This window comes from Podarcis muralis, chromosome 13, assembly GCF_964188315.1.
Source record: "Podarcis muralis chromosome 13, rPodMur119.hap1.1, whole genome shotgun sequence".
Classification (NCBI taxonomy): Eukaryota; Metazoa; Chordata; class Lepidosauria; order Squamata; family Lacertidae; genus Podarcis; species Podarcis muralis.
In genome coordinates this window covers 19,857,590-19,883,336 of record NC_135667.1, presented here as the reverse complement: position 1 = coordinate 19,883,336, position 25,747 = coordinate 19,857,590, and the positions used below count along the sequence as shown (strand labels likewise).

Sequence of the window (25,747 nt, the reverse complement as noted above, 5' to 3'; positions counted from 1 at the left end):
CAAATTTGGTATGACTGTTCCTGAGATCAAGGAGCAGGTTTTCATCGATGTTTGTATATGATTGGGTGCCATTTTGAATCAAGATGGTGAGCTGAGTGTCTCTGGTTGTGATGAGGATGGAAACAGAAATGTGATGCGGGGTAGTTTGGAATCCCCAACTGATGTTGTCAAACCCCTCTAGAAGCAGGTTTTCCTGGAAAGAGCCCCATCTCCCAAGAATAAGTCAGGAGGCCAGACTGATCTCTGGGTAAGTTTTATTTCCAATCTATTACCCAATTTGATAGAGAAGGGAAAATAGGTGGGGTTGCAGCGTCAGCCCATAGTTTCAAAATGGCTGCCCCTTCCCTTGTTCTGAATTCATGAAGCTGGCAGAAGTTGCTGTTTCTTCAAGTGCTTTGTTGTTTCTTCAATAACGGAGCTTTGGTCCACATCTGGTGAGATGGTATGTTTCTTGCATAGATGGATATTAATTAGTTACTTTGAAGGGGGGAGGCTGGGGGGGGGGGGGTTAGGACATAACAAGCCTTAACCAAAGTAGCAAGGTTCAAAGGTTAAGTGACACAGGTCAGAAATCAGGTTGGGCAGGGGGAGTTTCAAAGCGAATAAAAAACCAGAATCAAAACAAGAAAGACGGAGATGAAGTCGAAGGTTTGGGGGCTACAGGGAATGGTGAAGATACTTTGGCAGGAAATGGCTTGTCGGGATTCAAAGGGGGAGCAGCAAAAGGGGAAATCACATGCCAGCTTGACGGCAACAGGTCATGTGGAGGTCCAGCCTGACAAAAGACGGGAAGGTCGGAGGTAGAAGGTGGGCAATACTGAAAGCAAAACAGTTTGTGTCCAGTTTTACGAGGCAGCAGGAAGCAATCCAGGGCAAAAGCCACAGAGGTTGGATGTCAGAGAAGTCGGCGGGATGGCTCTCTACTCGCAAGCAATTTTCCCGTCGAAGCTGGACAGGCAGATGGCAAAGGCCTGAACGGCACAAAGAGGGAACCGGTAATCCATGGTGAACACATCGGGCGCCACACGACCAAACTGCAGCATAATGTAGTTAGCTGGATGGCAGGGATGGGAAGAGAGCACCAATGAGACAGAAAACTCTGTACATAATCTCTGATGCAGACAAAACACCTTTGAAGACATCCACCCTGGTCCACCACCTCGCCGGCCTGCCCAACTGTTATGTACTGAGTTGAATAGGATCCAAAATGCAGCAGTCTGATTGGTCCTAGAACAATAGGATTCAGAATGCAGCAGTCTGATTGGTCCTAGAACAATAGGATTCAGTCTGCAGCAGTCTGATTGGTTCTGGAACAATAGGACCCAGAATGCAGCAGTCTGATTGGTCCACAGGAGCCACCCAATCCAGCTCCAGGTGGAAGTGAATCCGCAACCTGATTGGCCTACAGGAGAATCCCGGAATTAACCAATCACGTGGGGCCCATTGTGTAAATAATGTATATAAAGCAGACATTTTGGGGGAACTTCCATTCCTCCTCACCACTATGAGCTGAATAAAGAGCATGAAATCCACTCTCGACTCCCGAGTATATTTCACTACCCATCTCCCCATTCTTCAAAACAACATGCTCAGGGTCCTCTCCTCCAAAGATACATACCCCACCACCACCTCCGTTTACTACAGACAGCCAAACCTCTGCTCAAACTTTCCTTCAGCCTGTGATAAACAGAAGGAGGGGTGTGTATCTTTGAGAGGTCCTGTTCTTTTGAAAGATGGTTGCTGGGTGGTGTAAATAGCTTTCTTACACCTATGGAGCTTGGTGAATAGAGGTAACTTGGTTACACAGAGATCCTCGTGTAGCATGTCTGCACCAGCCAATATGTAAATATGTAATTCGTGCACGCAGGTCTGCTGCGACCTTTATGTCTTCTTGTGCATTGCCGAGATGCAGCAATATCCGGGCTGGGACTGTTACGCCAGAGAGGTCTCCCTTTATTTGGCGCCCTCTGTTTGTTCTGGACTACAACTCCCATCATCCCTGACCATTGCTTCCACTGCCTGGAACTGATGGGAGTGGTTCGTCCAACAACATCCAGAGGGCACCAGGTTGGGGAGGCCATACCAGAGAACCCCTTGCCCACGAAGGAAGTGGTCCTTCTAAGCCTGTTTGATTGGAAGGAAGCCCCAGTGAACCGGCCTCGCTTATGAGCGGCTGTGGCTTAAGTTACTGGGCTGCAGTCGCCTCGTCTCAACTCCGCCCACTACTCACGGTCGTCTTCTGAGATGATCTGGAAGTTCTTGACGGAGGCCTGTGTGACGCGCCCTCGGAAGTTGAGCACGTAGGACTGGGTCTCCTCGTTCCAAGCCGGCATCTTGTTCTGGAGTTTGATAAGGTTCTGCATGTTCCGGTTCTGGTACCGAGTCAGGAGGGTCTCATGTTCCTACCGACAACACAGACATGCGGGGATGTTTTATGCTGGCGGTTTCAAGCCCTAGAAGGGCACTAGAAGAAGCGAGGCTGCCTGCCAGCCTCCATGCAGCAGTGAACCACTCACATTCTTAGGCCGGATGCAGATCCTTTCGTTGTCCGCGTCCACACCAGGGATTATCACTGTCATTTTCCGTGGGCCTCTGAATCCCAACACATTGGTTTCCTATAAAGAAGGCGAGGAAAGGATCAAAAAGCAACATAAACTCTCCTATTGCCCCACGTTGGACAGAAGATTTCTGCATTGCAGGGGGTTGGACCAAATGACCCCTGGGGTCCCTTCCAATTACAGTGGTTACAGACGCTTCAGGTTACAGACTCCGCTAACCCAGAAATAGTACCTCAGGTTAAGAACTTTGCTTCAGGGTGAGAACAGAAATCGTGTGGCGGCAGCAGGAGGTCCCATTAGCTAAAGTGGTACCTCAGGTTAAGAACAGCTTCAGGTTAAGAACGGACCTCCGGAACGAATTAAGTACTTAACCCGAGGTACCACTGTATATGATTCTATTCATTCTGCCATCAGGTTGTTACTGTCACTTTATTATTCATTTATGTAGCATGTTGTGAATTCTGTGAATGCATATCTAAGGAGCCACCTCGTACCAAGTCAGACCACTGATCTATCCACTCAGTATTGTTTACACTGACTGGCAGCAACCCTCCAGGGTTTCATGCCGGGGTCTCCCCCAGCCCTACTTGAGGGTGTGTGGGTGCTAGGGATTGAACCTGGGGCCTTCTGCATGCAAAGCAGCTGCCCCAGCGCCCAGAAACAACTCTCCTCCTATCTGTGTGCAATGCAGTGGATAGATTCTAAAGCTATCGCCTGAAACCGAAGCCAACATTCTCATTTTGTAGTAGTAATAATAATAATATTTATTACTTATACCCTGCCCATCTGGCTGGGTTTCCCCAGCCACTCTGGGTGGCTCCCAACAGAATTAAAAGCACAATAAAATTTCAGACATTAAAACCTTCCCTAAACAGGGCTGCCTACAGATGTCTTCAAAAAGTCAGGCACAGTGGTACCTCGGGCTACATATGCTTCAGGTTACATACGCTTCAAGTTACAGACTCCGCTAACCCAAAAATATTACCTCGGGTTAAGAACTTTGCTTCAGGATGAGAACAGAAATCGTGCAGCAGTGGCGCAGCAGGAGGCCCCATTAGCTAAAGTGGTGCTTCAGGTTAAGAACAGTTTCAGGTTAAGAACGGACCTCTGGAACGAATTAAGTACTTAACCCGAGGTACCACTGTAGTTGTTTATTTCCCTGACATCTGATGGGAGGGTGTTCCGCAGGGCAGGCACCACTACTGAAAAGGCCCTCTGCCTGGTTCCCTGTAACCTCACTTCTCACAGTGAGGGAACTGCCAGAAGGTCCTCAGTGTCCAGGCAGAACGACGGGGGTGGAGATGCTCCTTCAGGTATACTGGGCCGAGGACTCAACCATCATTGTCCCACTGGGAGAAAAATCTGCTTCATACCAGAGGAAAACACCACAAGTGGCCAGAAGTTGATAAATAAAGCAGGGATGGAGGAGCTCTGGGCCTCTGGATGCTGTTGGACCCAAACTCCCGTTAGCCTCAGACTAATCGCCAGGGATCGATGGGAGTTGTAGCCCAACATCTTTGGAGGACTACAGGCTCATCTCAACTCTGTAGTAAAGGCAGCACCATAGCAACAGAGGTTTCTGCTGATACAGGCCATTCCTCCATCTAGCTCAGTGTTGCCTATTTTGGCAGTTGGTGGCTCTTTCAGATCTTGGGTCTTTCCTACTGCCCAGGCTCCTCCCCTCATTCCAACAGGGCCCACTCTCCATTCAAGCTTACGTAGCAAATGGCAACCAGCTCTTGCCGCAGCTGGGCTGTTTCTGGAACAAAAGGTTTCTTATCTGGGTTCATCCCATTGTCAAACACGGTAAATTTGGTTCCTAGTACGTTGGACCTAGAAGCAGGTTTGGGGCGGGGGGGAGAAAGAAACGCTTATTTTAGAAATGTTATACCTTATCCTCAACTCCCCCACTTCCCAATTAATAAATAACAATCCAAAACTCAATATCAAAAGAAAATACAAATGAAGAACAAGAGCACTGCTAAAAATAAAAGGCAGCAGCCAAGAATGAAACATAAGTGTTTGTGTCTCCCAGCTAAGTATCATTTGTGCATACATTTAAAAAATGGGGACAAATTCTCAATAAACAAGATGCCTGAAAGGAAATTGGCTTAATAGCCATTTCCTGCTCCTTATGGGAATTGTTTTTGAACACCTCCTCCAGAAAAACTGGGCAACTCAAAAGATCACTATCATCGCTTTGAACTTTAAATTGCTCCAAGAAAAGAGGCTGCCTCGCTTGCTCTGTGGTTTTCTTTGGCGATAACTTAGAGGAGGCGTTGTAGGTCCTTGCCTATGAATGCTCTCAGCCCAATAAATGGGTAGGTTACTAAGGTGCTAGGGACGCGGGTGGCGCTGTGGGTTAAACCACAGAGCCTAGGACTTGCTGATCAGAAGGTCGGCGGTTCAAATCCCCGTGGCGGGTTGAGCTCCCGTTGCTCGGTCCCTGCTTCTGCCAACCTAGCAGTTCGAAAGCCTATCAGCGTGCAAGTAGATAAATAGGTACCGCTCCGGCGGGAAGGTAAACGGTGTTTCCGTGCGCTGCTCTGGTTTGCCAGAAGCGGCTTAGTCATGCTGGCCACATGTCCCGGAAGCTGTACGCCGGCTCCCTCGGCCAATAAAGCAAGATGAGCGCCGCAACCCCAGAATCGGCCACGACTGGACCTAATGGTCAGGGGTCCCTTTACCTTACCTACTAAGGTGCTACAGGGCTGGATGTTTGGGGTGACATGACCACAGCAGCGTAACGCTGACAGGCCCTAGCGCTCCAGGGTCTCGGTCTTTCACATTACCTGAGCTTCCTGAGATGGCAGGGATTGAACCTGGGGCCACCTGCACGCAAACCAGGTACCCTCCCAACTGTGCCACAGCCCTGCCAACGCAAGATGGGGTTGAAACAGACACACCTGACTTTCCCAATGTAGTTATCTCCATCCCTTGACAGATCAATGGGGTCCAGTGAAATGAGGTAGTTGGAAGTCTTGCTTTTCTTCCTCTTCCGTCCAGACATAATGAATCGCTGAGGGAGAATACACAGCAACAGTGAGACGGGTCCCTGGCAAGCCTCCCTCCCCAAAATGGTCAGCATCCCCCTTTCTGATCCACACAGGTATCTTCACATTTCCCTTTCTCTGGATGTTGTTGGACTACAACTCCCTGACCGCCGCTGCACTGACTGGGATCGATGCGAGATGGAATCCAACGATATCTACAGGCCCAAGGCTCTCCGTCCCAGTTCTAAGCCACTTCCATCCAGAATAATTGCAGAGACTTTATCGCAGGTGTGGTGGACTTGTGGCCCCCCCCCCCAATGTTGTGGGACTACAACTCCCAGCATGCATGGCCATGGGAGCTGTACTTTGGCCAGATCTGGAGGCCCATGGGTCCCTCATGACCTACTTTTAACATTTCCAGTGAAGTTCCAAATGTACTGGAAAACAATCCTGGGATATAATTGCTGAGCAGTGTCAAATCACAGGAAGCGGTACAAATTGCACTTCCTTCTAGAGTAATTACCTATAGGTTCTTTCTTGGTATGAGCTTTCGTGTGCATGCACACTTCTTCAGATACACTGCTGAATTCAGATACACTGTGTATCTGAAGAAGTGTGCATGCACACGAAAGCTCATACCAAGAACTAACTTAGCTGGTCTTTAAGGTGCTACTGGAAGGAATTTTTTTTGTTTTGACTATGGCAGACCAACACGGCTACCTATCTGTAACTGGAACTATAAGTCCTTGTACAATATGATTGATAAGATTACTAGTCTATATGTTTCCATTGGCAGCTTCCTCCTCTGAAGCTTGTTGCAACCTACTAAGAACATGGATCCGTCTAGCCTTTCGTTACTGTCTACTACACTATCTGACAGTAGTTTTCCAGAATTTCGGGCAGGGGACTCTAGGCCATGCCTAGAGATTGTACCTGGGACCTCCTCCATGCAACATCTTTCAAAGGTGAGAGAGAATACATACACCAGTGCGAGGGCTGGCATATGTGAGGCACTTGCCTTTTTGCCTCTAACGACATGGCCGAGAGGTTGGTAAGGCCAGGGCCCCAGTGGTTGCCATGGCAGTGGGGAAGGCCCTCATGAGGCTGGAAGCCATCCATTGAGAGAGAGATGAGCTCCCAGGATTGCCGCCTTAACTGAATTGCCAGACATTTCTTTCCTATTAGACTCCACTGTTCACCATTTCTGACCTTTTCTTTCTCCCTATATATCCCCACCAAGTAAGGCTAAAACATGGGTAGGCAAACTAAGGCCCGGGGGCTGGATCCGGCCCAATCGCCTTCTAAATTTGGAGTGCAGATGGTCTGGGAATCAGCGTATTTTTACATGAGTAGAATGTGTCCTTTTATTTAAAATGCATCTCTGGGTTTATTTGTGGGGCATAGGAATTTGTTCATTCCCCCCCCCCCAAAGTATACCGTAGTCTGACCCCCCCCCACAAGGTCTGAGGGACAGTGGACCGGCCCCCTGCTGAAAAAGTTTGCTGACCCCTGGGCTAATACTTCATTCATCTGATGGACTCTAGCCCATGGGTCGGCAAACTAAGGCCCGGGGGCTGGACCCGGCCCAATTGCCTTCTGGATCCGGCTGGTGGACGGTCTGGGAATCGCCGTGTGGATCGCTGTGGGGATTCTGATTGTTCGGGCTGCGCCATTCCCTCCCCCCCCCCACACACCGCGGCGCCGCCTCCTGCCTCCCTCCTCCTGGCTTCTCCCTGCCCTGCCTAGAGGAGGAAGGGGGCTGGGCTTTGTTGAGCCGCAGTTGGCTGAGCACCATTTTAAGTAGCCCCTCTATGGAACCAGCCCTTTTGCGCCGCTCATCATCCCTCCACCTCTGCCAGCCCCTGCCGCTCGCAAGGCACAGGTAAGCATCCACCGGGGCTCGTCTGGTGCTGTGGAGAAGGGAGGGGAGAGTCGTGGGGAGGATCCCCCCCAAATATAGTCTGGCCCCCCACAAGGTCTGAGGGACAGTGGACTGGCCCGCTGTGGAAAACGTTTGCTGACCCCTGAAAGCAGGGTTGTTGCTGTTGTTTCTAAAGGCACAGAATTCTTTCTCGCTTGCAGATACCTTCTTTCCGTTTTCCATCTCCAGATGCAGGTAGTAGAAGGGGAATATGCCCTTGTCCATCCCCTTCCGGTCCCGTGTGATGCGACACTGGATTGTACTGCCTTGAGGAGCAGGTTTCAGTACAAATTCTTCTAGGTCATCCAGATTGAGGGACAAAGGGGTGCTACATTCTTCACTGGGAGACTGAAAGGGGGGAAAATAAGGATAGGCTGCTTCTTAAGGCTAGTTAAGAGATTGCTTTTGGGGAAAACCTCACAAAGCAGTTAACATGGAAATAGGAAAACAATAAGCATCAACTGAAACAACATTAAAACAACCAAGACAAGTGACAAGGGGGAACAAATCCTTTTGGATAACTCGACCTCTCCTCCCTTTGGGGCAAGATGGTCCTTAAGTAGCCCATCTGAAGGAGGGAAATGCCCTCAGGTGGAATACTGGGAATTAGATAGTAGGCAGCTTTTCAGACAGTTCAGTCTTCTCTCTTTCCTTCCCAAGGCAACATTGTCCTCAGATGGGAGGTGTTTTGGAAGGAATGAGGTAGGGAATCTCAGTCAAAAGCAACTGTTCTCTCCTTTAACTGCTTGATTGGCTCCTTGCTCTTATATGTGGACCACAAGTGCTTCAAACACATGGAATCCTGTGGATTATAGTTCTGTGAGAGGCTAAAGCAGGGATGGGGACCTGTGGCACTCAATATGTTATTGAACTACAACTCCCAGCTTCCCTGGCCATTGGCAATTCTCGGTGGGGCAATTGGGAGTTGGAGTCCAACAACTTTTGGAGAGCCAAAAGCTGACAAATTTTATCGAACACCTCAGGCCATGTGATTATTAATTCCCTCAAAGCTAATGTCAGATCAACATGAGTATTGGGATTTCCCAAGCCTAATTAAACACACAATTATCGCAGAGAATAGACTCTTCGTTCCTGTACGGTTTATGACCTTGTAAAAGGAATACTCTGTTCCACGGCCGTCTTGCCCATGAGGCAATGTGAGGTGACCGCCTCAGGCTTCTGGATCCACAGGAGCAGCAGATCCCAGTGTAGATCTTTATTCTCCTCCTTGTTCCTGATGTAGATATTCACTCACCCCTTCTTCCCTGGCGGGGAGGGGGGCACCATTTTGCCTCAGGTGCCAAAATGTCTTGGGCTGGCCCTGCTCTGTGCTAAAACATCAATCTTAAAATAGCAAATTCTGAGTCCCTGGTTTTTAAAAGGAAATGTGTTTAGGGTCTGTGTGTAAAGCTGGAGAAGAAAACCAGGCACTTGTTATGTAGGCCTGTGCCCAGCCAATCTCCTCCTGGCCTAAAGAACCTGTAAGAGAGAATTCTCAGCAAACCCACAAAAAGAACCACAGTTTCCAAGTTACCTCAGCAGAAACAGAGTGCTCTTGTGCTCATGTCCAGTTTGCAGACTTCCCAGAAGGCCTCTGGTCTGCCACTGTGAGAACAGGATGCTCGACTAGATGGGCCACTGGCCTGATCCAGCAAGCATGTCTTATGCTCTTAAACTATGACCAGTTGAACCATTTGTAGACCCTGTTTTAAGTTTGTGGCACCGCCCTTCAAGGGAGCAGCACAGCAACAGATGTGTTTCATCTGAACTCATTTTTTAAGTCCTTCACCCACCATTCTTTCCACATATTTGGGAGTGCCTTTTTTCACCTTTAGACTTCTCCCTATATAAAAGTATGTTGAGGGGGGGAAGCTTGTCCATTTCACTGTGGCCAGTTTCCATTACTGTTCTCTAGCCATGGATAAGGGAGAGAGAGAGACAGTATTGTCCATTTCCACAAATGCACTGGTTCTTTCAACCACCCCAAATTTGTCTGTCGAAACTGACAATAATTTCCCCCAACCCTGTGGAGACCAGGGCAGCGGGACAATGAACAAAATGGCGCTGGGGTGAGGTGAAGGTGTACCTATGGAAAAGCACCCGAGTAGAGTTGCAGGACATCGGGGGCAACAGCTAGGATGGGGGGGGGGCCTTCTCTCACATTAGCACAACTGCATACTGTACACACCATATATTTAAAGCATGTGACGTTTCCCCTAAAGAATCATGGGAATTGTAGTTTGATAAGGCTGCTGGGGATTGTAAGTATGTGAGTATGTGTAAACTACACTTCCAAGGATTTTGGGGGGAAGCCATGCACTTTAAATATGTGGTATGCGCCCAGCCACATATATCCCGAGTGATCATTCAGATGCTTGGAAAGGGGATGCTCAATTTCAGCCGTAGGCTCTTACGGTGGCCGAGTCAATTTCCTCACGGAAGTACATAAGGATGTCTTGATCCTTCTCCTTGAAGTCTTCATCTTCGTCATCCTTCTCTTCGTCATCTTCGTCTTCCTCACTCTGGCTTCTCCTTCCATTGGTGAGAGACCCTGAGAAGAGCAAGGAGGATTGCGAAGGATGGGGTGGAATCCAGTCACTAATCTCTCTCTGTCTCTCCCTTCTACCTCTTTAGATCAGGGGCAGAGCCTATACATTGCATGCCTATTTTAACAGCCATTAATGCTAGAAAGTTGTTGGTTTTTTAAAAAAACTAGCCACCTAAGGTCCTCATGACACTTAATTCTGTGCTAAACATCACGCAACTGGATGTTTGCAGAGAGCTGGCAGAAACACACACAACTCTTGGCTATATCTCAGAACTCTTTGCCAAGATCAGTTAAAGAGCAGTTTGGCAGACGATCCCCTTCCAGCTGGAAGGCCACTCACCTCTGTGTGCAAGCATCCTGTCCCGGGGCTTTTTCATGGGTGAGGGTGGGACTGTCAACTCCTGGGATGACTCCCCCTCACTGTCAGAATTGCTGAGCAGTGTGTCGACATGGCAGGCTTCGCCAGTGGTATCCTTGGACCCTGTAGATTCTAGGTCCATGTCTTCTCTCTGCGGTTCACTCTCGAAATGGTCTAAGATGTGAAATCAATTCTGTTACTGCCCTCTTCTGGCTTGTTCTCGTCTGCACGCCACCTTCTACCTCCCGTCCCACGGCTGCTTCAGACCTTGTATTAGGCATGTGAGGAGTCTCTGGCCTTCTAGATGTGGCTGAACTACAACTCCCATCGTTCCTACCCATTGGCCCAGTTCGCCGGGGCTGATGGGAGTTGTAGTTCAACAACGTCTGGAAGGCCAAAAGTTCCCCCCACTTGCCTTATATTTTAGAGACCGGAAGTACATAACACACAAACCACGTCATTCACCAGTGTGTCCCTGTATACCCCACGGCGTTTCCAGGAAAAAATACAAGTGAGCAACAGCCTAGCAAGGATTGATGTCAGGTAACAGATGATGGGAAAGACTGTTCCTGAGACCCTTAACTGCTGCAAGTCAGAATAGACAATACTGGGTGTGGTGGTCCATTGGCTTGGCTCATGTAGGATAGCTCTGTGTGTCTGTATATGCACTTCAGGATATATTTTTTCAACATCAGATGTAATTTCTGCACCCAGGGAACACACACACCGGACTATATTCCTGTCTGCATGCAGTTTAGGAACAATGGCTCATATCTGACATGGGGAATAATGTAAGAAGATGGGCCTTGTTGTCTTCCTACTTCTTCCTTGCTTGCTCCCTCCTTCCACGAACCCATTTGCATTCTCTTTGCACTCTGTCTTATTAAACACAGATCCACTGTGCATCCCCCATACTTGCTCACTCATTCCCATTCCTGATCTTGTGCTAAAGCAGAGGGCGACCAGTGCTGGACTAGGACCTGGAGATCGAAGTTTGAATTCCCTACTCAGCCATGAAGCTCACTGGGTACCTTGGGACAGCCACTGCCTCTCAGCCTAACCTACCCAAAGGGTTGTTGTGGGGATTAAATGAGGAAGGGAGGTGTTATGTACTCAGTGGTCTGTGTTTGCCTGAGCTTGTGTCTGGACTAAGGAACCTGAGCTCCTGTGTTCTGATTCTATACATGATGTCCAATCACAGAACATTTCAGGATTTGGGCCTCTGCTATTGGCCCTTGAACTCTGAGTCATGATTTGCAGCTTGGATGTTTAGACAGCCAATCATGGTGGGAGTGGGAGTGGCCCAGGCTTTCGGGAATGTATATAAGCAGTTGCTTTGCCCCTGTTTCCCAGTCATGTAGTTCAATAAAGGTCCTTGCTGTTATCGCTGTGTCTTGCCACCTAAACTTCAGGCGAGAACTGTGTATGTCACCTGAGGCCTTTGTATGAAAGGTGGGGGAAATGTAATTTATTAACTAACATGGTCATTTGTATACTACATAATTGTCAAGGTGGCTTCTAAGCTTGAGCCTGGAAACTGTTTAGGAACCAATGAAGTAGATAATAAATTGGTGCGGCCCACCGCTTGGCAGCTGCATTTAAAAAGGAAGTTTCTGAGCTGCCTTTTTTGAAGCAGCTTTTATATGGAAAGCATTGCAGCAGTGGCATGTTATCTTACTACTCGCATATGCACAGCTTTAAATGCAAATTTTCCTTCCCTGTTCAGAGTATACATGCTTCCCTGGCACGGTTATTTAGAAACCGGGCACATGTTCAAAGCACAAGCTCATACTCCTTTGCCTCAAGAGTGGGCTTTTCTTCTTTCCATGCCTCCTTGTACTCTTATGCAAAATTCTGGAGTCTCACCTTCCATATCCATGATAATGGATGGAGCTTTCTGTATTGGGGATGAGGCTTCCTTTTCCAACAAGGGTGCCTGGAACTCGCAGCCAGGAGCCTCCCCTTCCATGTCCACAATGTTAGACGGAACAGCCTCTCTGAATGATAAGACTTCCTTCTTTGACCTGGAAGCCTGGCTATGTCGCTGGGCATTGGGGAGCCCTGCAGGTGGCAAGAAAGAAATGACAATGACCTCAGGGGTTATGAATGAAATGTGCCTTAAATAGCAAGCCAGTTAAAGGCCAGTTCTGTCACTTGGGGTAAAGGTAAAGGGACCCCTGACCATTAGGTCCAGTTGTGGCCGACTCTGGGGTTGCAGTGCTCATCTCGCTTTACTGGCCGAGGGAGCCGGCGTACAGCTTCTGGGTCATGTGGCCAGCATGACTAAGCCGCTTCTGGCGAACCAGAGCAGCGCACGGAAACGCCGTTTACCTTCCTGCCAGAGCGGTACCTATTTATCTACTTGCACTTTGACATGCTTTCAAACTGCTAGGTTGGCAGGAGCAGGGACCGAGCAACGGGAGCTCACCCCGTCGTGGGAATTCAAACTGCCGACCTTCTGATCAGCAAGTCCTAGGCTCTGTGGTTTAACCCACAGCGCCACCCGCATCCTTGTAACTTGGGGTAGGGGGATGTAAATAAGAAAAATTGAATTATTTATGCTGTTAGTGTCCAACCATGGGAAGGGAGAAGGAAATGCAGTATAGGAAGCCCTGAATTCCCACTGGAATTTGATCAGTGGAAGTCTGGCTCAGTCTCTCTCTCTCTCTGGTTCTTGTGATTTCACCAGATTGTGCTCTCACTTTTTCAGCTTTTATCTGCATCAGAATTAGAAACTTGCCATTTTAAAATGAGGCCCAAAGTGTGAGATTATTGATTGGATCTCCCGGTTTCTTTTTGTAAAACCTGTTGCAGGAAGACCTACGAACAGGCCCTGTTCCTAGGGGAGTGGGGATAGGTAATTTAATTATTCCTTTATTATTTATTAAAGTTGTATGCTACTCTTCACCCGTAGATCTCAGGGCGGTTCACAACACAACCCTTTTTGTAGAACCATTTCATCGATTTAATTTGCCACTTCTCTTGAAGCTGCCATTTCTCATATTATACCCGTCTTCCCCAACCCCCGTTCATGGATAAAAGCAACTTTGGTGGCGACTGTTTCAGAAGATGGCACAGGGGAAAGGGTTAAATCCCTTTTATTGATTTTGCTACAATAGAAAATAAAAGACGGCAACAAACTGACAATGAAAGCCTTCTCCAAACCTCGTTACCAGAGTGACTAATTAAGCAGCAATTCCTCACAAGCTCTGTTGAACAGGAAGAAATAAATGGGCAGAAGCTTGAAGGGCGAAGTTTTTAACTAAAAGCACATTAGTTCTGAAGCCTTGGTTGAATTTTGCCTACCTACACTGGGCAGCTAAGCCCTATATTTTTTTTTCTTTTTCCCACAGATCAAGTCTGGGGCAAAACACAGGCAGACAATACTGGAACGCAACAATCTGGTGAGTGGCAACAACATTATTATCCATTATCAAGCCCCCTAAAATTCACTAAATGCTGTATATCTGGAATGAACAGGGATAAAAACTTTGCTACTCCTTATTCCCACAGCAACTCCTTGTAGAACCCACACCACCAGCTATCTCCTCCTCATAAATTTAGCTTTTAGACCTTCTCTCCCTGCACTGGGGAAGCGACTAGTAGCGGGAATCCCTTCAAATCAACTAGGAACATCAGCAGGGATATTTCCCACACTGGGGTACCTGTGCGCCCTACAGACTGCCTAATATATCTGCCTCTGCCTTTCAGGAACCCCTCTCTGCATAGGGAAACTTTGTCCTTGGGCATGTGCAAAGCAGTATGAGTCTTGTTGACTCATCTCTGTTGCCTGGCAACCGAGCATCAGAGGCAGTTGCTTAGCAACCGCTAACGGTATCACAGTGGTGAATGTTCAGCAACCTGGTTCTTCTCCCCGCCCCCCCCCTCACCTTCTCTCTGTTTGGCCTGCCAGCCGTTCTTGGGAGCTGATTCGTTCCTGTTGATAGGCTGGGTTTCTTCCAAAATGGCCACTTCCAGCTCCTCCTCCAGCTGGGCCTCATCAAAGAAATCTGTGGAGAGGGAAGGGTACAAAGACCACATAGAGGCTGTTCAATCAAGCGCTGTGTAAATTTTGTTGAATAAAATAAAAATAATTAAAGGTGAAAGGGTGCTGAAGACCTCAGGGAAGAGAGGAAACAGGTGGTGGGGATTATAATAATTCTAAGGTCTCAAATATAGAATAAATGTTCATAAATGTACAAGGCAAATGAATACATAAGTATATAAACTGCATGTCTGAAATAGTACAGGAAGCCATTTTGACTCTCCCAAATTGACCTCAAATATTTCTCTGCAAGGAGGAAGGAAATGGGAAAAGCTTTCCAATTGACTCTGGACTGTAGGGGCTTACACCTCCCTGTAAATAGTCTAGCAAGTATGTGTTAAGCTGAGCAAACTATCAATATGCCTAAGAGATTAGGGAACTAAAGTATTTACCATCTCAAAGTGATGGCCAGGCTACCCAGAAAATGCTATCAAGTAAGGCATTATCAGGTATCCTGGCAGACAGGAGAGAAGCAGCGCTCTCACATTTCTGCTGGGGACCACCTCTTTCTGTGATGTATGTATGATGTTTTGGGGGGTGGTCTTGGGTTACAGGGTGGGCAATTTCAAAAGTCTTTATAGGAGCTTGCGCACCATTGTTCAAGGTTCACCTCCCTCCTGCGTGTGGTGAGTGGGGACCCTGTTGCAATAGTTGATTTCCTTTAATAAAGATCAGGCTTATTAGCCGCTTTGCTTTCAATATACTCTGGCTGGCCTCTGCTTTCTCTCTGACCGATAGAGATTTCCTGCGGGACTCTTAAGGGCTCCCCGTAAGGAAAATAGAGATATTTTCTTATAACAGGGATAATCACCAGCAAGTGCAAGATTTCAGAACCTATGGGGTGGGGAACTTTTTTCTTCCCAAGGGCCACATTGCCTTCTGGGCAATTACTCTGAGGGCCACACGTGCTGGGCGGGGTCAGAGGGCAAAAGGGGGAGATGCAATAAAGGTAAATTTTACCATTGCACGGTAGGCTAGTCCCCACCCACCCTTGCCTCTATCCTTCATCCAGACAAGCAAGAGTCATTATTAGCCATGCAAAAACACTGAAACCAGGCTACTGAGGAGTGTGGCCTGGGGAGAGGAAGTGTGGCCTGGGAAGGGTTATGAGGAAGTCTCAAGGGGAGAAGATGGCTGTTGTGCCCATTGCCCTGATTGTGGGCTTCCCAAGGGCATCTGCCTGGCTACTGAGAGAACAGGATGCTGGACTTGTTGGGCCACTGGCCTGATCCAGTAGAGCTCTTATATTACCGTATGTTCTTTTGTTACCTGGAAAGGGTTCCTGGCATTCCCCTTGGCCGTTGTGCGTCCGGTTCATCTGCACAGAGCTACCCCAAATATGAGCGCCAAGGTGGGCCTCTGGGACCGATTCCACGAGGAAAGGGTTGCTTGTACCTTTGGAAAGACAGGCGGATTATCGTTCAGCGGGCATCAAATCTCATCCGAGAAAAGCTCCGAAATCTCCACACCATCCGTTTTATCTACCATTTAGCTGAGAAGGGCAAATTTTGGTCCAGTACCAAAGTGGGTTTGTTGTGGACCTCAAGGATCCGAGTTCGAATCCGCCCACAGACCCGCTGGGTGATCTTGGTCTAGTCACGGTCTCTCAGCATAAGCTACCTCACAAGGTGGTTGTGATGATATACCGGGAGGGCGGGAGAATCATTTACACCCCCTCGAGCTCCTTGGAGCAAAGGGGGGGTGCTTTTAATATAATTATCAAAGCTCATCTGACTGCTTTCCCCCTGCATATTGCCCCCTTCTGTAGCCTTCAAAAGTGCAAATTTAAATGCATGCAGTTTAAATATGTGCACATTTGAAGTTACTAATCACTTTGCAGCTCTGTTTATTTAAAAAATAATTATTACAATTTAAAAAGCCTCCTCGTAGATTGGAATTTCATCCTACGCGATGGGATATGTCAACGTTCCCGAAGCCCCACCCAACAAAAGGATTTAAATGCGGAGAGCAGGCTGGGCACTGCTGATACTCACTATTGCACAGGCTATGCTCACTGCAAGACTCCATGAGTGGGATGCGTTCCTCCGGCTTGCGCCTCCCACGGCGCCCCTTCACCTTGGCCTCCGTATTGGCCTGGACCATGAGCGGCTCCTGGCGCTTGCGCCGTTGCTTCTTTTCGATGATACGGCGCTGGAAGGGTGTACAGAGAGATGGTCAGAAACGGAAGCAGGGTTAAATAGAAGAAGAAGAATTTGGACTTGATATCCTGCCTTTCACTCCCCTTAAGGAGTCTCAAAGCGGCTAACAATCTCCTTTCCCTTCCTCCCCCACAACAAACACTCTGTGAGGTGAGTGGGGCTGAGAGACTTCAGAGAAGTGTGACTGGCCCAAGGTCACCCAGCAGCTGCCTGTGGAGGAGCGGGGACGTGAACCCAGTTCACCTGATTATGAGTCCACAGCTCTTAACCACTACACCACACTAATGTAGAGGAGGGTGCTGTGTATATTCAATGCTTTTTTGGTGGCTGTGGTTTGCAGTACAGTCACCTCTTTCTTTGCCATTTTATGCCAACACCCACAGCACTTTTATCAATAGATGAATACTGACGTCCCATTTTTTTTTACCATAAAAAGCACTGGATTGGGGATTAGATAACCTTTTGTGTCCCTTCCAACTCTACAATTCTAAGACTCATGTCAATTGCAATGATTCCCCTCTATTTGCCTCCCCCATTAAGAGATCCCACAGATGAGTTCTGCCAAAAACCCAGATCTAAACCCTTGTGCTGGAATACACTGCAGCAGCTGAATTATGGGGTGTGTTGCCCTTGCCATACTCAAGAACCTTTTAAACAAGCATTGCCACTTACAGATAACACATGCCAAGCAACTGCATCCCTGCAGCTCGAGAGCTGTTTACCCCACCCCACCAAGAAGGTCCCCAGCAATGTTCACGCTCCTCCCCACTCCCAAGAGTTTGGCCCTCTCCTACAGCAAAGTACCTGGATCTCCAGTTTCTGCTTCCGGATGAACGCTGCTTCGTCGTTGCCATTGCTAGAAGAGAAAGGGGTACCAGCATCAGGAGGTGAATTGGAGAGGGAGTGGAGGCGGCGGTACAAATTCCGGTACATTCTGAGATGTGGCATCACTCTGCCAGCTCCGGGGCAGCCCCACCTGCTAGAGGGGTCAGTCCCCAGGATTGCTGCTCCCTGGGGGTTCTGAGTGCCATGGCGCTGAAAGGATTTTGTGACCTCACAAAAGCCTCAAAGGCCCAGCCACGGTGGAGGCGGAAAAGTGGACAAGGCCATGTCCACACGCTCATCGTAACTTATAAGTTATAAACCCCTCCATGCTCTCGAACTCCTGCATCACTCACAAATAAATGGCAGTGTTGTGGCACCTTAAAAACTACGGTCACATTCACATGGCACATTGAAAGCACATGGCTTCCTCCAGAGGATCCTGGAAATTGCTGCTTACTCCTCAGAGACAGCTACAATTCCCAGCATCCTTAGCAAAGGTACGGTTCCCATGATTCTTTGGGGGAAGCTACACTCTTTGAATGTACGGTGTGGATGATGTGACCTGCCACAATTGCCATGGCATATAAGCTATCGTGGACTACGGTTTTATTTCAGCAGATGGAGTCCGCTAATTCTGAGGTGCTGCTCAGATGCTGTGAATTGCACAACTCCCATCAGCCACAGCCATCAGAGCGAACTGATGGGGATGATGGAATCTGCAATCCACAACATCTGGCCACATCTGGCTTAGGTGCCATAATAAATATGTTCAACTTCAGGTGGCTCAAAGACACTCTGTAATTTTTGGTGTAGCAGAATAACATGGATACCTTCCGTATTGTTCACACTGACGGAAAGAGGAGTTACAAGTGAGGAAGAAACAAGATGGGCTCCACTATTTTTAAACTAGGCCCATTCCTTAAAGTAGGGATGGGGATTCTGTGGCCCTCCAGATGTTGTCAGATTCCACCTCCCATCAGCCCCATTCAGAAGGCTAACAGTTAGGGACGATGGAGCTGTAGCAAGACAGCATCTAGGACTGAACGGAGCTGAGTTCTAATCAAAATAATGCTTAATAAAGATTAGGATTTCCAAAGTGCTTTGAAACATTCAAGGCACTTTACACGCACAATTGTACGGCAGGCTGGTATTATTTAGAGGTGCTGCCTGAATAAATAATGGATTCGTTCACTGATGAGACCTGCACAGATTTTCCTATGACTAAACCAATAGTTTTGAAAGGAGAAAATATGCTGGGTTTTTCTTTATATGTATATATATGATGGCACTGGGGCCAAGAGGCATCCCTTCTGTGTTACAATTGAAGGGGAATGACTTTTTTTCAGCTGAAGTTTGTGTAAGTGCTTTTATTTAAAAATAGTGAACGTTCGCCGAAATGTGTTGCCCGATTAATCGGTGTCGTTTCAGTCAAAAAGGGCCTTAATATATCAATCCAACCAATGAATGGTTGCAGCCCTGATGTTCATTTAGCTCTGCTTTATACCATTTTGAAATGGGCGATTTTGTCAATAAGTGCATAGCTGGGGAACATACAAAGCTGTCCAACTGCTGGCCCACCTGGCTCCACATTGTCCACACTGGCTGTGGCTCTCCAGAGTTTCAGACCTGGGTCTCTCCCAGTCCTAACTTTCTGCATGGAAAACAGGTGCTGCACCAGTACCTTTCCATTGATACAGCTGTAAATGCTTCCACGTACAACCAGCCTCTGCCTCTTCACCACTATGCTGTTATCTCAGTTGCAATACTCAGCTAAGCAGCTAGCTAGCTAGGCAGACTAAGAAGCACCAGTTCTTACTAAATTCCCTTCCTCCCCTTCCTTACCTCCCAGGGGTGGGTGAAGCATTTTTACTTGTGGATTCCGTGAGGCTGCAAGAAAACGGTGCAGGTGGGTCAGACCACCGAAAAGAAAAATGCTTTCTGAATGCTCAGGCCCTAAATATGTCCTGACACTAGCAAGCAGAAAAGTCATATTTGCTGTAAAATGTCCAGTGCTCCTACAGGCAAACCACACAGGGACAGTCCCAATGGCAGGCTGGGAGATTAGCGCAATCTGCAAGAACGGTGCAGCACAGGCAAGGGATTGCCGAGACAGTTGCACAACACCTCTCTTTATTTAATTACGCTCACATACTGCTCCTCCTGCCAAGCTCTCTGGGCTGTTTGCATCTACTATATATTTTGAGAAGTTGTTTGTTTGCTATGCCTTTGGGACGCAGAACGGCAGAAGGAAGCAGGGTGGTTTTCACTTAGCACCCAAAGGACTACCGCATTGGCACCCTCAAGCAAGTATCTCTAGGAAAGAGCATCCCATAAGTGGTATATTCATCATGTTTTATATGGAGAGGCCAGGGACTGAACCAGGGACCTTCTCCAGCCCAAGCATATGCTCTGCCACCAAACTGCAGCTACTGGAAACCTTGAAGAGCCAGTCTGAAAGGACCAGAGGGACCCGACTCAAACTCCCATCATCCCTGGCCATTGTCCATGCTGCCTGGGGCTGATGGGAGTTAAGAGTCAACAATATCTGAAGGACATCAGGTTGAGGTAGGCTGTAGGAGCATCACTGCAGCTCTACATGGGGCTCCCTTTGAAGGTGACCCAGAAACTACAACTAATCCAGAATGTGGCAGCTAGACTGGTTCCTCGGCCCAGTATACCTGAAGGAGCGTCTCCACCCCCATCGTCCAGCCTGGACACTGAGGTCCAGCTCCGAGCGCCTCCTGGCAGTTCCCTCACTGTGAGAAGTGAAGCTACAGGGAACCAGGTGGAGGGCCTTCTCGGTGGTGGCCCCCACCCTGCAGAACACCCTCCCACCAGATGTCAAGGAAATAAACAACTATCTGACTTTTAGAAGACATCTGAAGGCAGCCCTGTTTAGGGAAGTTTTTTAATGTTTGACATTTTATTGTGTTTTTAATATTCTGTTGGGAGCCGCCCAGAGTGGCTGGGGAAACCCAGCCAGATGGGCGGGGTATAAATATATTATATTATTATTATTATTATTATTATTATTATTATTCCATTTCTTTTACATACATTTAAGCTTCAGTGCAAAAGTGGGAAACCTGTGGCCCTCCAGATGTTGCTAAGCTGTAATACAAAGTCCTGTGCCTTCACAAACAAATCTTTTAGGTGCCACAAGGCTCTTGGTTGCTTTGTGCAACAGACAAACACAACTGCCTGCCCTGAAATGTATTCCTAGGGAACATTTTTGGGGGAGTGAGGGGCGGTGAGCCAGAGCAGCTAAACTGACATATAGAATTGATTAAGTCTGTGGCACAGAACATCTCTTCTGACAGCAGCCTCACAAGTGGGTTCTTAAACGAAAATGACCTCCGGAGGCTAAGAGCATGGATTAAAAGCGTGAAGGCGAACGGGCGAGGCTATCCACGCAAGGCATCTATTCTCTTTCTAAGGTGGACGGGATAGAATTAGCCTCAGGAGGGATTAGCAAGAATAACAGCCAACAGTACACACCCACCCACCCAGAAGAGCCCCGTTCGCTTACATTTTATGCCTTGCTGGAGATTGTTGGACCGCAGCAGGATCGAACTGCATCTGCCAAGCAGAAAAAACCAGATGATTGATAGAGAGGCACAATATTACTTTTGATTTTTAAAATTAATTTCCCCCCTGCTGTCACCTACGACACAGCCATCTTTGCCCTGAGCCTTTTGGACTCTCAATTCACTGCCAATCTTGGCTTCTCTTTGCTAGTGTCACAAATCACTAGTTTTTGCTCCTCGATCCAGAGTTCCCAGGTGTGACTCCTGGCACCTTCCAACACTCCCTTAAAAAAACGGTGCCAGATATTTATCTTTCGGTAGAGAACGACAGTTTGCTGCGATTTGATCAATGCAATCAAATGACACCCTGCACCCGGAATCCTGCTCAAGGACGAGCCCAAACTCCCTTCTTAACTCACCACTTTCACCCAGGGAAAGCCCCAAACTGCTCAAATCCCCAAACGGCAAGGCTGAGGTGGGATCCTGTCTTCTCCCTCCTAGCTCTGGTCTTCGGACTGCAGCTGGTGAAGGTAGGTGCGGAAGGGCGGGGGGAGCACGCAGCGGAGCAGCTCCTCTTCCCCCGCCAAACCAGCATCAGATTCTCCTAATCAGCTTTGTGACTTTGTCTGCCTTAAGTCTGCAGGACCTGTGGCTGCCTCGAAAGGTGCCTTCCGCCCAGTGGCCTTGGGAGTCAGGTGTGCAAGCAGCCAGTGGCCGGGCTGCTGAACCCTGAGCAAGTCTTTCCTGCACAGTGCGTGACAGTCGAGAGCGAGCAAGAGGAAAAGCTTGCATTTGAGTGAGCAGCTGCAGAACTACGGCTACATCCATGCACACATATACGAATAGGGCAGTGGTTCCCAATCGTCTCCCGGCTCCCTACCCACTTGAATGCTGCTAAGGGTCTTGGCAGACCACTTCATAGTTTTTCTGCCAGTTGTAGCAACTGTAATGCGCTGTTGTAGTCAGGGTTGCTAAGCCAGGAGCATTTCAGACCCTGATATCTCACGGTCCAAACCTGAGACCCTGGGGCAGCCCCTGGTGATGTTATGATGGGGCCCCCCCAGTGATATCACAGGGCAGGCCCTGGAGATGGAAGTTAATTGGGAGGCAGTAGCAGAGGAGGGTGGAACCCCCCCAGAGTGTCTATGCTGCAATTTGCACCCAGCTCCAGCTGAGCTGAAGCTTGCAAGATGCATGAACAGTAAAGGTACTCTCTCCCACCTGGAGATTCAGACTGGCAAGCCTAGTGGTAGATGCTGCATGATTTTTAACGATGCTTTTTACTGCTGCTTTTATTTCCTATCGATTGCACTTTATTGTACAGTGGATGCTCAGGTTACAGACGCTTCAGGTTACAGACTCCACTAACCCAGAAATAGTACCTCGGGTTAAGAACTTTGCTTCAGGATGAGAACAGAAATCGGGCGGCGGTGGCGGGAGGCCCCATTAGCTAAAGTGGTACCTCAGGTTAAGAACGGACCTCCAGAACAAATTAAGTTCTTAACCAGAGGTACCACTGTACTACAATTTGAATTCCCCAGAATTCCTCCTGGCCCTGTTGCTCCTCTCCTTGCTGGCTAGAGCAAGGAGAAACAGCACCAACCTTCAGTTGCCTCGTGCTCTCCCTAGCGGAGGTTGGTCCATTAGGGCAAATGTTGGGACGCAGGTGGTGCTGTGGGTTAAACCACAGAGCCTAGGACTTGCTAATCAGAAGATTGGCGGTTCGAATCCCCGCGATGGGGTGAGCTCCCGTTGCTCGATCCCTGCTCCTGCCAACCTAGCAGTTCAAAAGCACGTCAAAGTGCAAGCAGATAAATAGGTACCACTCCGGCGGGAAGGTAAATGGCATTTCCGTGCGCTGCTCTGGTTCGCCAGAAGCGGCTTAGTCATGCTGGCCACATGACCCGGAAGCTGTACGCCGGCTCCCTCAGCCAATAAAGCGAGATGAGTGCCGCAACCCCAGAGTCGGTCACGACTGGACCTAATGGTCAGGGGTCCCTTTACCTTTTACCTGGCACTGCCCCACCGGCCTCAGTCTGCCCTGAGCCAGCTCACATCTGCTGACTTTCTTACCGACAACCAATCCAGGGACGTGGTACTGCCTCTCCATTTCCTCTTGCTTACTCTCAATGCTGCCCTTTCCTTTGTACAATTTGGCAGGGAGCAGGAAGATGGGGGCAAGACTAGAATTGGTCGGTTCCCCTGCTTGCCATTGGCTTTAGCGCCACCTACTGTTGACCTCCTTGCATTCCACCCTCCCTGTCCAAAGAGCGCAGTCACAACTGACTCTCCCTCTGGTGGTTGTAGAGACTGAGCCCAGAGGTAGGGGGCAAGCAGATGGGCAGCAGGGGCAGAAGTGAGGAGGAGCTGGTGGACCCACCACTCAGCAAGGGGGTCCACTGGGCATCTTGTCCAACAGCCTGAAGCTGCAGACACCAACTGTTCTCCAAACTGAACTGAATTAAAAAATCTCCTGTTAGCTTCACCTTCCTCCTCTTTCTTAGCTTACCTCCTCTGGCGAGATCAGTCTTAGTGACATGTTGATATCATTGTTCCAATTGAGCATGGCTCCAGCGGCCTTTATATCCTTCCAGGAAATCCACGAAACCTACGGCTTGTATGTTTTGAGTCCGCTTCGCATAAAGGAGCCCTTTCAGGCTTTGCAAAGACACTGCAAGTTCTAAGACAGCGTTACAGCTGGGAAAGAACAAGTTCCAGTTCAGGAACTGAGGTCAATAGATCAACCAGAGTTGAAAAACTTAGAACTTGCGCTTAATATAATTTCCCCCCCGTCCTCCAGCTCTCAGCAGCTGCCTTACACACTAGTTCCTTCAGTGCTCCAGGTCACCATACAAGCTACTGTTTGCTGATTGGACAATGGGTCATCTTGGCGATGCCACAAAGGATTAAAAAGATGTTCCATTCTGGAATAAAGAATTCCAGAATGTAGAGACAGAGGCACTCACCATTCTACTGGATGCCAACATAGACATGACTTGTCTCATTCCAGATGGGCTTAGTAGCTGTGCCAATGGGGGCTTTTCTCATGGGCAGAGGGGAGTGGATTCCAGTCTTATCCGTGCCCTAAGTTTCCTCCAAAGGGAGCCCAGAGCAGCAAACACATGCAAAATAAAACAATTTAAACATCTAAAAAAGAATTCCAATGCAGATACATACTGAGAAAGAGCCACATTATCGTTGGAAGCCAAGTTGTTGGCTTGTTGGGAGAAGAAAGTCTTCAGTAGGCACTGCGAAGACAACTGAGGCAGCACCTGTCTTATATTTAACAAGGGAATTCCAAAGAGAAGGTGCCACCACATGAAAGGCCCGGTTTCTATATTGTGCAGAATGGACTATCTGCTGCAGACCTTCACCTGCAGAGCAGTGATTGACTGGGTATATAAGGGGAAAGACAAACTCTCAGGCATCCTGGTCCCAAACTACATATATCTTTATAGCAGGTTGAATTTATCCAGGTGGTTCATTGGCAGCCTGTGCAATTCTTTTAGAGGTATGAGTCGTAAAATGGCGGCAATATCCTGCTCCTGTGAATGGTAGAGCCACTGCATTTTGCACTCGTTGCCCAACAGTAAAGGCTTATTTGCTCCACCCATGGCTACAGATGCAACTTACATTTCATATATACACGTACTGGCTGGCACGCTTCCCATTTCTTGCAGTGCAGTGGTACCTCGGGTTACAGACGCTTCAGGTTACAGACTCTGCTAACCCAGAAAAAGTACCTCGGGTTAAGAACTTTGCTTCAGGATGAGAACAGAAATCGCGCAGCGGTGGCGCAGCAGCAGCGGGAGGCCCCATTAGCTAAAGTGGTGCTTCAGGTTAAGAACAGTTTCAGGTTAAGTACGGACCTCCGGAACAAATTAAGTACGTAACCAGAGGTACCACTGTAATTGAGAAATGCGTACTTACCATGCAGATAAAACTATCATTTTTGTACAACACATTTCTGACATTTCTATCGCCTATGCATTTCGGAAAGTTGACTGTTTGATATGCATTTGCACACCTCTTAAAATCCTGTAATTTTGCATGACGGTTCCTGAGATCTTTGTTCGGACTCCACTGGACACCATTTGAATCAATTTCGAAATGGCTCTGATTTTCTGGTTTCTTTGAATTCCCAAACAATGCGGTGTATGAGGCTGCTTGTGAACTATAAACAAGACTTCTTTCGTTTTGCTGCAAGAGACAAACACAATTAGCCTTCTGGAAATACTACCAACAGTTATTTTAAAATTATTATTTACTGGAATGACTTCTACTCACTGTTATCACTGGGTGGCATTCAGGCATATTTTACTCAGAATACTGTAGACCCACTGAAATGAATAAGACTGAGTTACCTCAGTTAATTAACCACCCCACAATCTTTGTTTTGCTCAGTAAAGATCTCCTCCTGTTTATTGTGCCTTCATGCTGAGGCATCTGCCCATATTGAATTTCTGCCTGACACTGGAAGCAGCAAAACCTAGTGCCTCCGTCAGCAGATTTTTAAAAGCAGGCAGCCTTACGAAGCAAATTTCAGAGTGGTAACCAGCATATTAAGGAATACATTTTCCTGTAGCAAAAGCTTTCCCGGATCAGCGCTCGCGAAGCGCCTTATGCCTCTAGCTTGTGATTTCCAATGCACTCTGCCCATGCTCAGAAAAACATTCGCCAGTTAGCAGATCACACGCGGCCGCTGCTAAATTCTTGCTCTCAAAATAAATCCGGGCTCTAATTGCGCCTTAAATTAACTTAAATCGCCTTCCTCTCTGCGCCCTCTAGCGTCCGTTTACCAGAAAACACGGAT

At 48.1% G+C, this 25,747-nt stretch overlaps 1 protein-coding gene across 4 annotated transcripts; it reads right to left on the bottom strand.

The window, feature by feature from the left end:
• Positions 1-237: 237 nt before the first annotated feature.
• Positions 238-25,743, bottom strand: TULP2 (TUB like protein 2). Of its 4 annotated transcripts, XM_077917106.1 has the most exons (17): positions 25,222-25,743; positions 23,901-25,134; positions 23,444-23,631; positions 20,937-20,986; positions 17,387-17,438; positions 16,418-16,574; positions 15,693-15,818; positions 14,269-14,388; positions 12,245-12,439; positions 10,361-10,552; positions 9,887-10,023; positions 7,638-7,820; positions 5,465-5,577; positions 4,277-4,391; positions 2,517-2,615; positions 2,231-2,402; positions 238-1,054 (listed from the first exon to the last, which is right to left on the bottom strand). In XM_077917106.1, the coding sequence occupies exons 3-17, from the start codon at positions 23,498-23,500 to the stop codon at positions 921-923; spliced, it is 1,902 nt and encodes a 633-aa protein (XP_077773232.1). In that variant the 5' UTR covers positions 23,501-23,631; positions 23,901-25,134; positions 25,222-25,743; the 3' UTR covers positions 238-920. The 4 variants fall into 4 exon arrangements, with proteins under 4 accessions (XP_077773232.1, XP_077773234.1, XP_077773233.1 ...); XM_077917108.1 differs by lacking the exon at positions 12,245-12,439; XM_077917107.1 differs by lacking the exon at positions 23,444-23,631.
• Positions 25,744-25,747: the final 4 nt, after the last annotated feature.

Coding starts and splice junctions, on each gene's coding strand:
- TULP2 (XM_077917106.1), bottom strand. CDS start 23,500: ATGCTCAATTGGAACAATGATATCAACATGTCACTAAGACTGATCTCG. Junction 20,987..23,443: donor GACTGATCTCGCCAGAGGAG/GTAAGCTAAGAA, acceptor TCTGCTTGGCAG/ATGCAGTTCGATCCTGCTGC. Junction 12,440..14,268: donor GCAGGCCAAACAGAGAGAAG/GTGAGGGGGGGG, acceptor TGCCACCTGCAG/GGCTCCCCAATGCCCAGCGA.